At 35.7% G+C, this 14209-nt stretch overlaps 2 protein-coding genes across 5 annotated transcripts in view; one reads left to right on the top strand and one right to left on the bottom strand.

Moving 5' to 3' along the window:
* Window positions 1-8550: 8550 nt before the first annotated feature.
* On the bottom strand, window positions 8551-12434 carry fbxo40.2 (F-box protein 40, tandem duplicate 2). Its single transcript, XM_065286909.2, has 4 exons — window positions 12395-12434; window positions 12218-12254; window positions 10142-11971; window positions 8551-9692 (listed from the first exon to the last, which is right to left on the bottom strand). Exons 2-4 carry the CDS (start codon window positions 12218-12220, stop codon window positions 9495-9497), a joined length of 2031 nt encoding a protein of 676 aa, XP_065142981.1. The 5' UTR covers window positions 12221-12254; window positions 12395-12434; the 3' UTR covers window positions 8551-9494.
* An 885-nt stretch (window positions 12435-13319) lies between these two features.
* The window catches only part of arhgap42a (Rho GTPase activating protein 42a), a 32755-nt gene continuing 31865 nt past the window's right edge, over window positions 13320-14209 (top strand). For 2 of the 4 annotated variants that reach the window (XM_065286903.2, XM_065286906.2), the window contains exon 1: window positions 13321-13734. In XM_065286903.2, the coding sequence (XP_065142975.1) occupies window positions 13581-13734 (154 nt within the window). In that variant the 5' untranslated portion in view covers window positions 13321-13580. Of the gene's footprint in view, window positions 13735-14209 lie in introns of all 4 variants that reach the window. The other 2 variants (XM_065286905.2, XM_065286904.2) reach the window with 2 other exon arrangements.

A 14209-nucleotide genomic window follows, 5' to 3' on the forward strand; every position in this document is an offset into this window, starting at 1 on the left:
TATCCGGTAGGAGGCATCTCACAGTTCATACACAGTTAAAATGGACCAATATTACAGCAGCATTACTAAGAAATAAGCAATTTCTAATTTATATGGCTACAGAAAATACATTTTTTACAAGTAGAAAAAATGAACAATCATATCCTGTAGTGGGCGTCTCACTACATATACAGTTAAAATGAATCAATATTACAGCAGCATTAATAAGAAATAAGAAATTTTCTAATCTCAATGGCTATAGAAATTACATTTTTAAAAGTAGAAAAAAATGAATGGTCATATCCTGTAGGTGGCATCCCACACTACATACACAGCTATATGAGAACCAATATTACTGTATAATTAGGGAGAAACAGTCAATATTCTTCTTTTAATAGATATAGAAATACATTTCTAACAAGTAGAAAAATGGACATTATTTACTATGGGGGCGTTTTTTCTACTTGTAAGAACTGCCATTTCTATAGCCATTTAAAGAAGAAAATGACTAATTTCGTCATAATTCTGCAGTAATATACGTCCATTTTAAATGTGTATGTAGTATGGGACGCCCCCTACAGGATATGAACGTCCATTTTTTCTACTTGTAAGAAATGTCATTTCTATGGTCATTTAAAGAAGAGAATCAACTGTTTCTCCAAAACTATGCAGTAATTTTGGTCCATTTTAACTGTGTATGTAGTATGGGACGTCCCCTACAGGATATGACCGTCCATTTTTCTACTTGTAAGAAAAGTCATTTCTATAGCTATTTAAAGAAGAAAATCAACTGTTTCTCCAAAACTATGTAGTAATTTATGTCAATTTTAACTGTGTATGTAGTATGGGACGTCCCCTACAGGATATGATCGTCCATTTTTTCTACTTGTAAGAAAAGTCATTTCTATAGCTATTTAAAGAAGAAAATCAACTGTTTCTCCAAAACTATGCAGTAATTTTGGTCAATTTTAACTGTGTATGTAGTATGAGACGTCCCCTACAGGATATGACTGTCCATTTTTTATACTTGTAAGAAATGTCATTTCTATAGTCATTTTAAAAAGAGAATAAATTGTTTCTTCGAAACTATGCTGTAATATATGTCCATTTTAACTGTGTATGTAGTATGGGACGCCCCCTACAGGATATGACCATCCATTTTTTCTACTTGTAAGAAATGTCATTTCTATTCTATAGTCATTTTAAAAAGAGAATAAACTGTTTCTTCGAAACTATGCTGTAATATATGTCCATTTTAATTGTGTATGTAGTATAGGACGCCCCCTACAGGATATGACCGTCCATTTTTTCTACTTGTAAGAAATGTCATTTCTATAGTCATTTAAAGAAGAAAATCAACTGTTTCTTCGAAACTATGCTGTAATATATGTCCATTTTAACTGTGTATGTAGTATGGGACGCCCCCTACAGGATATGACCGTCCGTTTTTTCTACTTGTAAAACATATCATTTTTATACTCATTTAAAAAAGAGAATCAACTGTTTCTCCAAAACTATGCAGTAATTTTGGTCAATTTTAACTGTGTATGTAGTATGGGACGTCCCCTACAGGATATGATCGTCCGTTTTTTCTACTTGTAAAAAATATCATTTTTATACTCATTTAAAAAAGAGAATCAACTGTTTCTCCAAAACTATGCAGTAATTTTGGTCAATTTTAACTGTGTATGTAGTATGGGACGCCCCCTACAGGATATGACCGTCCGTTTTTTCTACTTGTAAAACATATCATTTTTATACTCATTTAAAAAAGAGAATCAACTGTTTCTCCAAAACTATGCAGTAATTTTGGTCAATTTTAACTGTGTATGTAGTATGGGACGTCCCCTACAGGATATGATCGTCCGTTTTTTCTACTTGTAAAAAATATCATTTTTATACTCATTTAAAAAAGAGAATCAACTGTTTCTCCAAAACTATGCAGTAATTTTGGTCAATTTTAACTGTGTATGTAGTATGGGACGTCCCCTACAGGATATGACCGTCCGTTTTTTCTACTTGTAAGAAATGTCATTTCTATAGTCATTTAAAGAAGAAAATCAACTGTTTCTTCAAAACTATGCTGTAATATATGTCCATTTTAGCTGTGTATGTAGTATGGGACGTCCCCTACAGGATATGATCGTCCATTTTTTCTACTTGTAAGAAAAGTCATTTCTATAGCTATTTAAAGAAGAAAATCAACTGTTTCTCCAAAACTATGCTGTAATTTTGGTCAATTTTAACTGTGTATGCAGTATGGGACGTCCCCTACAGGATATGACCGTCCATTTTTTCTACTTGTAAAAAATATCATTTTTATAGTCATTTTAAAAAGAGAATCAACTGTTTCTCCAAAACTATGCAGTAATTTTGGTCAATTTTAACTGTGTATGTAGTATGGGACGTCCCCTACAGGATATGACCGTACGTTTTTTCTACTTGTAAGAAATGTCATTTCTATTCTATAGTCATTTTAAAAAGAGAATAAACTGTTTCTTCGAAACTATGCTGTAATATATGTCCATTTTAGCTGTGTTTGTAGTATGGGACGTCCCCTACAGGATATGACCGTCCGTTTTTTCTACTTGTAAGAAAAGTCATTTCTATAGTCATTTAAAAAAGAGAATCAACTGTTTCTCCAAAACTATGCTGTAATATATGTCCATTTTAACTGTGTATGTAGTATGGGACGCCCCCTACAGGATATGACCGTCCGTTTTTTCTACTTGTAAAACATATCATTTTTATACTCATTTAAAAAAGAGAATCAACTGTTTCTCCAAAACTATGCAGTAATTTTGGTCAATTTTAACTGTGTATGTAGTATGGGACGTCCCCTACAGGATATGATCGTCCGTTTTTTCTACTTGTAAAACATATCATTTTTATACTCATTTAAAAAAGAGAATCAACTGTTTCTCCAAAACTATGCAGTAATTTTGGTCAATTTTAACTGTGTATGTAGTATGGGACGTCCCCTACAGGATATGATCGTCCGTTTTTTCTACTTGTAAAAAATATCATTTTTATACTCATTTAAAAAAGAGAATCAACTGTTTCTCCAAAACTATGCAGTAATTTTGGTCAATTTTAACTGTGTATGTAGTATGGGACGCCCCCTACAGGATATGACCGTCCGTTTTTTCTACTTGTAAAACATATCATTTTTATACTCATTTAAAAAAGAGAATCAACTGTTTCTCCAAAACTATGCAGTAATTTTGGTCAATTTTAACTGTGTATGTAGTATGGGACGTCCCCTACAGGATATGATCGTCCGTTTTTTCTACTTGTAAAAAATATCATTTTTATACTCATTTAAAAAAGAGAATCAACTGTTTCTCCAAAACTATGCAGTAATTTTGGTCAATTTTAACTGTGTATGTAGTATGGGACGTCCCCTACAGGATATGACCGTCCGTTTTTTCTACTTGTAAGAAATGTCATTTCTATAGTCATTTAAAGAAGAAAATCAACTGTTTCTTCAAAACTATGCTGTAATATATGTCCATTTTAGCTGTGTATGTAGTATGGGACGTCCCCTACAGGATATGATCGTCCATTTTTTCTACTTGTAAGAAAAGTCATTTCTATAGCTATTTAAAGAAGAAAATCAACTGTTTCTCCAAAACTATGCTGTAATTTTGGTCAATTTTAACTGTGTATGCAGTATGGGACGTCCCCTACAGGATATGACCGTCCATTTTTTCTACTTGTAAAAAATATCATTTTTATAGTCATTTTAAAAAGAGAATCAACTGTTTCTCCAAAACTATGCAGTAATTTTGGTCAATTTTAACTGTGTATGTAGTATGGGACGTCCCCTACAGGATATGACCGTACGTTTTTTCTACTTGTAAGAAATGTAATTTCTATTCTATAGTCATTTTAAAAAGAGAATAAACTGTTTCTTCGAAACTATGCTGTAATATATGTCCATTTTAGCTGTGTTTGTAGTATGGGACGTCCCCTACAGGATATGACCGTCCGTTTTTTCTACTTGTAAGAAAAGTCATTTCTATAGTCATTTAAAAAAGAGAATCAACTGTTTCTCCAAAACTATGCTGTAATATATGTCCATTTTAACTGTGTATGTAGTATGGGACGCCCCCTACAGGATATGACCGTCCGTTTTTTCTACTTGTAAAACATATCATTTTTATACTCATTTAAAAAAGAGAATCAACTGTTTCTCCAAAACTATGCAGTAATTTTGGTCAATTTTAACTGTGTATGTAGTATGGGACGTCCCCTACAGGATATGATCGTCCGTTTTTTCTACTTGTAAAACATATCATTTTTATACTCATTTAAAAAAGAGAATCAACTGTTTCTCCAAAACTATGCAGTAATTTTGGTCAATTTTAACTGTGTATGTAGTATGGGACGTCCCCTACAGGATATGATCGTCCGTTTTTTCTACTTGTAAAAAATATCATTTTTATACTCATTTAAAAAAGAGAATCAACTGTTTCTCCAAAACTATGCAGTAATTTTGGTCAATTTTAACTGTGTATGTAGTATGGGACGCCCCCTACAGGATATGACCGTCCGTTTTTTCTACTTGTAAAACATATCATTTTTATACTCATTTAAAAAAGAGAATCAACTGTTTCTCCAAAACTATGCAGTAATTTTGGTCAATTTTAACTGTGTATGTAGTATGGGACGTCCCCTACAGGATATGATCGTCCGTTTTTTCTACTTGTAAAAAATATCATTTTTATACTCATTTAAAAAAGAGAATCAACTGTTTCTCCAAAACTATGCAGTAATTTTGGTCAATTTTAACTGTGTATGTAGTATGGGACGTCCCCTACAGGATATGACCGTACGTTTTTTCTACTTGTAAGAAATGTCATTTCTATTCTATAGTCATTTTAAAAAGAGAATAAACTGTTTCTCCAAAACTATGCTGTAATATATGTCCATTTTAACTGTGTATGTAGTATGGGATGCCCCCCACAGGATATGACTGTCCATTTTTTCTACTTGTAAGAAATGTCATTTCTATGGTCATTTAAAAAAGAGAATCAACTGTTTCTCCAAAACTATGCTGTAATATATGTCCATTTTAACTGTGTATGTAGTATGGGACGTCCCCTACAGGATATGATTGTCCATTTTTTCTACTTGTAAGAAATGTCATTTCTATAGTCATTTTAAAAAGAGAATCAACTGTTTCTCCAAAACTATGCAGTAATTTTGGTCAATTTTAACTGTGTATGCAGTATGGGACGTCCCCTACAGGATATGACCGTCCATTTTTTCTACTTGTAAGAAATGTCATTTCTATGGTCATTTAAAGAAGAAAATCAACTGTTTCTCCAAAACTATGCAGTAATGTTGGTCAATTTTAACTGTGTATGTAGTATGGGACGTCCCCTACAGGATATGACCGTACGTTTTTTCTACTTGTAAGAAATGTCATTTCTATGGTCATTTAAAGAAGAAAATCAACTGTTTCTCCAAAACTATGCAGTAATGTTGGTCAATTTTAACTGTGTATGTAGTATGGGACGTCCCCTACAGGATATGACCGTACGTTTTTTCTACTTGTAAGAAATGTCATTTCTATTCTATAGTCATTTTAAAAAGAAAATCAACTGTTTCTCCAAAACTATGCAGTAATATATGTCCATTTTAACTGTGTATGTAGTATGGGACGCCCCCTACAGGATATGACCGTCCATTTTTTCTACTTGTAAGAAATGTCATTTCTATGGTCATTTAAAGAAGAAAATCAACTGTTTCTCCAAAACTATGCAGTAATGTTGGTCAATTTTAACTGTGTATGTAGTATGGGACGTCCCCTACAGGATATGACCATTCATTTTTTCTACTTGTAAAAAAAGCAATTTCTATAGGCATTAAAAGTACAAAAATAATTGATTATTTCTCTGTAATGCTGCTGTTATATATGTCCATTTTAACTCTGTATATAGGAGGTGCCCTACAGGATATGACCGTTCATTTTTTCTAATATTAAAATTTGTCACTTATGTTTGTTTGCAGAGGGTATTTGCACTTAAGTACACTTTGTAAATGTACTCTTTTATATTTATAGTGTACAACATGTACACTTTAGCACAGAAATAGGAATGTTAAATACTTGCTGGTATTTCATTATATATTAGTAAAATAATTATTTTTTATTTAAGTTTACATGTAGGGTAATATAAAGGAGACGTATCATAGGTGATCTACAGGAAAAATATTTTCTATAATAATAGTGTTAAAACAAATAAAAAAACAGACAATTTAACAAACAATTAGTAAAAGTGTGACATGATTTTGTCACATTTAACCCATCCAAGTAAGTAGTGAACACACGCACAAGAGAGAGAGACACTACGACTATCTCGGGTTAAAAATCAGCGCATCAGGCGGTTTTGGTCTCGCGGTAAACGCACTTAAAGAGAAAGCTAGACGAGCATTCTATGTCATCAAAGGCAAATTTAAACAAACAGACATTCCTGCTACAGTTTGGTGTAAAATATTTGATAGTGTAATAATGCCCATAGCTCTGTATGGTTGTGAGGTTTGGGGTCCACAATGCCTAACAGATTACTCCAAATGGGACAAACATCCAATGGAATCCCTGCATGCTGAATTCTGTAGAAATATTTTAAGAGTTCAGAGAAGAACACCTACTAATGCATGCAGGGCTGAATTAGGCAGATATCCCCTAATAATACACATCCAAAAACGCTCCCTTAAATTCTGGTCACACTTAAACTCAAGTCCCCCGAACACACTTCAATATGAAGCCCTTAAAACCCAAGAGAAGAGACCTAAAACCAGTCCCATCTGTCAACTGGCTCTAAAACTCCAGACCAGCACTAATGAACGCAAACAAATCACAATAAACCAAATCATTAAAGAAAGTCAAACTTTATATTTGGATCATTGGGATAATGAAAGTAAAAACCAAAGTAAACTAGAATGTTATCGGGCACTAAACAGAAAATACAGTCTGTCAGAATATCTCTCCACTGTTAGAGATGTAAAGCAGAGACGAATCCTCACTAAATACAGACTCAGTGATCACAGTCTGGCAATAGAGAAAGGCCGACATAGACAAACATGGCTCCCAAAAGAAGAGCGAATCTGTGTCCATTGTGACAGTGGCGAGATCGAGACAGAGACACACTTTCTCCTTTACTGTGGTAAATATAAAGAGCTTAGAGAAAAACACTTTGACAAAATCTTAAAGCTCATACCAGAGTTTCATAGCTCTTCAGATTCAGATCAAATGAAGATGTTACTGGGGGAAGACAGACACCCATCAGTTGCTGCTAAATTCATTTATCAGTTACACACCATCAGAAATAATCCACAGCCCTGATCTTGTACAGTACTTTTATTTTACCTCTCATGTGCCTCCATAAATGTACATTTGTATACTTCATATGTTTATATTTCAAAGTCTACTTTATATTGTAAATATCCTCTGATTCTATTTTATTTTATTTTGCAGTAGTACTTCATCCATCACCCAGCACCTTAGCTTAATTGCACCTTAATGTTTGTTAATATTGTGTTATTGTATGTTTCTCGTTTTATGTATAATGCTTTGGCAATATTGTAAGTGACACAATCATGCCAATAAAGTTCTTTAAATTGAAATTGAAATTGAGAGAGAGAGAGAGCGAGCGAGCGAGAGAGAGAGAGGGAGAGAGAGAGAGAGAGAGAGAGAGAGAGAGAGAGAGAGAGAGAGAGAGAGAGAGAACGGACGGGCGAGCGAGCGAGCGATGGAGAGACACCCAGAGCAGTTGGCAGAAATACACAGCAACACTTATCATTCATTCACAAAGACGGACACATTCTTGGATATTACAGGCGCAAGAGATAATAAACAACATAAATGACAGCGCTTATAGGTTTAGTAGGTACAACAAATCTTCAAACACTACATGTGTAGAAATTACCGTAAACAACACAGTAGGCGCGCATCAGAATCTGAATCGCGGCTGGCTTGACCGTGTTTTTTCAAACCACGGCTGGCTTGACCGCGGTAAAATATACGGGCTAGTGATGACTCTCTATAGAGAGCCTACGTAGACCCTTTCGTGCCCTCCAGCGTGACTGACAACTATAATAACAGACTAGGCAACAATCAATCGCGGACGTCTCTAAAGTTTTAACAATATAAAACAGGTTAAAATATCTCGCATACTTTTAAAAATGCAGCGTTTATTCGATCTTGGTGACGCATAGCATACTGTTATATGTAAACAGCTTTCTTCTTCGATCAGACGGCTTTGTATTCTTTTCATTAAAGATCGTGACACATCTCCCGGAAATCCTGTGTAGTTCAACCAATCGGAGGAAGACTTCGAATCTGCTGAAGTGTTCCAAAAACTGTTCCGTATGCTTCTGACCATCACATCAGACCTGCAGCCAACGCTGAGCCAACCATAGATATGTATATAAAGGCTAGATGGCTCAAGGCGGAGTCCCTAACGTCATCACCTGGCGGCCATCTTAGGACAGGGCGCTCGCTCACTCGTAGCATTGAGTTTAATGGTGCAGGTACTTTTAAATGACCATAACTTGCTCAATTTTCTACCGATTTTCAAACGGTTTGGGTTTTTACAAACGTTATTAACGTGGCTATAATTCTGGATGCTTTAACATGTTTCATTAATTTATTTTTTATTTTTAGTATAGGTATGCAGGTACATCTTTGACGTTTATAACAAACCAAACCGTTTGAAAATCGGTAAAAAATTAAGCAAGTTATGGTCATTTAAAAGTACCTGCATCATTAAAACTCAATGCTACGAGTGAGCGAGCGCCCTGTCCTAAGATGGCCGCCAAAATGCGGACGTTGCACTCAGTTGGCCAGCAGCGCGGACGAGCCATCTAGCCTTTATATACATATCTATGGAGCCAACGGTCCGTGGGCGTGACGTCATACGTGTACTGCAACCTCTGCCACTAAAGACTCTCGTGCAATAAAACAAAAAAAAAAACAAACAAAAAAAACTAAAGAGTCTCGTGTGTGTTTTGTTGTAACTGTTATAAATACAACTAAACTTATATGTATGCAGTTTTCCTATAAACAAACAATTTGAAAAGAGGCGATTGATAAGAGGATCACATTATATGGCAGATATTTATTGGACAGATATTATTTTGATCGTTTCAATTTTTTTTTATCTTTGATCTATTTACATTGTTGTTTGCTAATCATGCAAATTATGTGTAACTATAAAATGCACATAAAGTGTGTTACTCTGGTTTTAGTTTCCAAATTCAAGTACAAATGAAACAGATCATTACGTTTAAATATGACATGGCTATATATTTGAATTTGCAGTCTAATGTTGACATGCAGCGTTATCAGTGCCGTTTCATTTAAACACTATAGTGAATAATAAAGTTAGCATTAGCATTCAATTAAAGTTTTACAGATACTGAAGTAACCTGTGTATTTAACATTGTACCACTGTGTTTTCACACCAAAACCATAAAGTAAAGAAGACATTGAATTAAGAGTCCCATTATCATTTGAGTCCCATAAATAAATTGACCAAACTCTGTCTTTCCTCCTCTTTGCTGTCACACATACTGGCCAGGGCAAATGGTTTGGTTTTCACTTCAGTTTGGTAGAATGGACAATGTTTCAGATGTTCAGCCATTGATGGTGCGTCACCAATGCACCAGTTATCCACTTTACTAAAGAGAGTACTGAACTCCCAGACCTGAGAAAAACAGAGAGAAAGAAAAATACATAAAGTTTACAGATGTATTGAAAAACTTTTTTACCTGATGTTTAAGATTTGCGAGTAACATCTGGCAAATTTCAGTGCTACCTTCAGTTTATGTTACTCAAGGGTTATTACAATTTAACTTTATTTTAGATTAAATAACTTTTGATAAACCTCTGAATGTTGTGATAAAATGTGACCCTGTCTGTGAAATCAAGTCTAAATCCTCATAGTCTAATACTGAAGTTAGAAGCATCAACATTTGATTTTAAGAACTGATTTCACTTTAAATTTTAATCTTTGACATGACCTTACTCAGTCAATTTGAAAGATATCAAAGTTATATTTTCACTGAACGTTCTTTACATAGGATGATAAAACTCACAAAAAAATATTTTAGCTGAGTTTTTACAGAATAGGTCAAAAATCCTAAAATGCCTTACTATAGTTGGTTTCCACCGGGCTCCTCCATGAGAGTACGACTTTTTGCGCCATTTGAAGGTCACCATTCCCCTGTCCTGAAGATATGTGCCACAAATATCCCTGAACAATCGTGAGACCAAGGCCAGCTGAGACAAGGTGAAACTATCCAGGTAACCAGCAATGTGGCAAAGCACCTCAAAGGGAAGCTTGCTGAGACAATCTTCATATTTCACACGAGTCTTATGTGCAACAGCTTTCTCTGAACCATTCACTAGACAGGCAGGGACTTCAGGTTCAAGGGTGAAAATGCTCAGGTCTTGAATGTAGTGAATTTTGGCTCTTTGTTTGGCAGGTTGGAGTCTTCTTTGACTAAACGTGCAACCAAGGTAGGCCAATGGGCATCTCTGCTCGAACCAGCCACTCAAGCAGGATTGAATATCCGAATGGGCATTCTTGAAGTGAAAGGCGAACTCATCCCGCCGGAAAAAATGGCCACAGACAAATGTGAATGCTGATGTTGATTTGTTATGCCTGAGCGTAACGGTTTCTGTATCAAGCTGAACGTGAAGTTTTAAATCCCTGTCTGCTGTAACTTCAGCGAGAGATGCGTTGTATTTAAAGGGAGCTGTGGCGAAGTTATACGTCTGCGTTCCGATGTCAACATAAAGTCCATCTGTTGGCACGGTTTTACTTATTTTGTGGCCTCGTACCTCAGCCTCTGCCGAGCAAAGTAAGGTTGCAAACATCTCATCCATATCTTCCTGGGTGTCCCCCTTATCAGACGTACCCACGCTCTTGTTCTCAGTCTTTACCCTTGTGGAGGGGTCTTTAAATTGAATGCGTTTTTCTTTGTAACTAGTAGGAACTTTAAAAGAGTGTAGAGACTGGACTGGTATTGGCTCCAGGTTCCCATAAACAAAATCTCTCTCTTTGGGCGTGCAAGCATCCATTTGACCAAAGGAGATCAACATGCGACCATGGTGCACTATGTACATGTTGAACTCTCTGGGTTTGACTTCTTGCCCAAGTCTTTCAAGAACGCCATCTTGCCAAGGCGCCAGTCCAGTTTTAGAGGTGTCATGAAATGTGTTTTCTTCCTGTTGTTTTTCGGGTTGTTTAGATGTTTCTTGCTTCTTTGCCTTTTTATCCTCTGTCTTGGATGCCTCTGCCTCAGCCTGCTTGCAACCTCCCCTTTCCATGCTGAACATTTTTTCATACAGATTGAATTTCTCCTTGTCAATTGCATTATTACAGGCCAAATCTGTGTTTGGTGTTATCTCACAACCTTTTATTGAGACGGGATCTTCATAACCATTGACGTGCACTCCATTACACAGAGCATCTTCACCAGCTGCTTCCTCCTCCTCTTCTGGTGGATTAGGTTCCTCTTCTCGTTCCTCCATCAGCTCAGGAAAACAGTTTCTCATTTTCAACCTACCACACAGATGTTTTTGGTCTCTCAGCGCCATGGAAAGGTCCAGTGATTTCTGCTCATGGATCTCTTTCATGAGGTTAACATACAAAGGGGCATGAGGATTCTCAACTGGCCAACGGTTCCACTCCATCGAACAGCAGACGATGCTTGCAGGACACACCTCCAAGTGTTTGGCCAACTTAGAGCGACACATTTTAAAGGGACAGCCATAGTTTGCGTTGAGGCAAGGCACCTTCTCATTGGGACACAGCAGCGAGTGTTCATCTTCTTTACACATGTGGAAGGAGGCACCACAGAGTAAGCGGCAATTGATCACCGTGCATGACACAGAGATCTCGACTGGGGCTTTGCAACGACGGCTAAAACAGATCTCACAATGCCTGTGCTGCTTTGGTGCCGTTCTCCTATATCGGCTCTGTAGAAGAACATAACATCAAAACGACATCACAAGGTTCTATATTATCTTTTTTTATTTGCTATTTGAAAAGATTTATATTTCATAAATGAAAATGTTCATGTACACAATCAAGAATTATAATTTTCAATAGCCCATCAGAACATCAATAGTGATGGAGACCAAGTCTCTAATTCATATCTATAATTTGACATAACTAATATATTTTAAGAGTAAACCAATACATCAGCAATGATAAATACTTACCATTATGATATAAAGTAGGGCACGAGTCACAGCAGTTCTGAAAAAGGTAAACAGTATCTTATGGATATTTGTTCTGTTTAAATGTGTATTGTCTAAACAATTATCTAGTAAATTTAAAATGGTTTCAAAAGACCTTTCTGTGTGCTTTTAAGCAGGCGGCAAAACAGCTTAACTTACCCACAGGGTGAAGCATGCCTCGAGAGTTGCCCAGCTTCTGAATGTCTCTAAGACCTTTCTAAGGAACAGGTTTGTGGGTCATATAAATAGTTGTCACAGCTGACTGGAGCAAATTACATGACATCTTGGAAAAGTTTAACACCTGACAAACATTGTGATTAAAGGGGAAGGCAATTTGATCAGTTAATTTTATCATAATTTGTGCCCTTGCCTTTACTAGCCACTGAGGGTAATCATAAGAGAAAAAGTGCAGATTTGTAAAAGCAATGTGTCTGGTATGGTTAAAAATAGAGTTGAGGTTTTATCAGTTGTCCAGTAGATGGCAGGATTTTCCTTTTTTAACAAATGAATGGGTTAGTATGCGTAAGCGTTTGGTAACTAACCAAAACACCTTTTGTACTCTTTGTTAAAACGTTATGTAGCAAGTTTGTTACAATATCAAAACTGAACTGAGAAAAATGTAATATAAACAAAAAAACATAATAACGAAAGTTTTAATAAGCCATCACAGAAATTATAGTGGATTTATTGGTTATAATGGAATATGAAGTGGCTTTAATGGCCACTATAACTGTGCTGGTATGTGTTGCTATTGGGATTTAATCTGGCAAATAGAAACCAATAGGACACCATTAACTCCTTTTGTATTTGTAATAAAATTGTTATTACAAATCATAAAATCATTAGAATTTGTATCAGGATTTTGTTCAGCAGGTTAATGATTGAGGTAACAGACTTGCATTAAAATTATTTTATATAAGTTTGAACAAGCAATAAAACAACAAAAAATCAAGACATTTGCTAATTGGTTATTTTTTATATTGAATAAACCAATTATCTTTCTGGTTATGCGAAGCTCTAGAATATGTAATAAAGTATTCATTGTAAATGGGGGTGTGCTTGAAATCACGGTTTATTCACTGCTAAACCCCCAGCTACAGACAGTTACACGTGCATCGTCTCTTCCAGTACGTGTGTTGGGAAAAGACCAGCAGGAGTCACCGCTACACCAGTAACACTGAACCTCTATCAAGTAGAGAAACAAAATGCCGGAAGTGGGCTTTCGGGATACGGAGTTTCGGGATTCGTAACAGTGGAAGTTTACACTATTAAGTAAACTAGTGTTTCTGAGGCTTTAAACGACCGGTGATCGTCAGGTCGTGTTTCATTCATTTGCTCTTTCACAATGGGACTCCCGGCACTGGAGTTTAGCGACTCTTTTCTGGACAGTCCTGACTTCAGAGAGCGTCTCAAATGCCACGAGATTGAGCTGGACCGTACTAATAAATTCATAAAGGAGCTGATCAAAGATGGCAACATGCTCATCAATGCGCTTAAAAGTGAGTCGTGTGTTTCATAAAGCTTTCTGTAGCATATGATTTTTTTAGGTTTGGTGTGAACGCTCACGTTTGTTGTGAAAAAGAAGAGAGAAAGCTTTTCCACATGGTAAAATACTGTAGTTTAGTATTCACTATAGTCTCTAACAATTGTACTAGATATTTTAGTGTTTTTAACTTTACTATATTTATTTAAGTAATGTTAATAATGCAGAATACTGTACATTAACAAAGTATGGTAATTACCACAATATACTGTAATATACGTAAACTTACTACAGTTAACATGTGGGTTCACTTATGGATAAAATACTTTATATGCCTTTTACTTCGTCATTTTAGTATAATTTAAAATGTCCTTATTACTGCAGAGAAAAAAAAATGCCATAAATCATGCTGGATATAATGTGTTTAATGGAAATTGTATTGGTTTTAATGGAAACTATGGTATCCACTGGTAATGTATTGGGTTTCACTG

This window comes from Paramisgurnus dabryanus, chromosome 18 (genome assembly GCF_030506205.2).
Source record: "Paramisgurnus dabryanus chromosome 18, PD_genome_1.1, whole genome shotgun sequence".
Lineage (NCBI taxonomy): Eukaryota > Metazoa > Chordata > Actinopteri > Cypriniformes > Cobitidae > Paramisgurnus > Paramisgurnus dabryanus.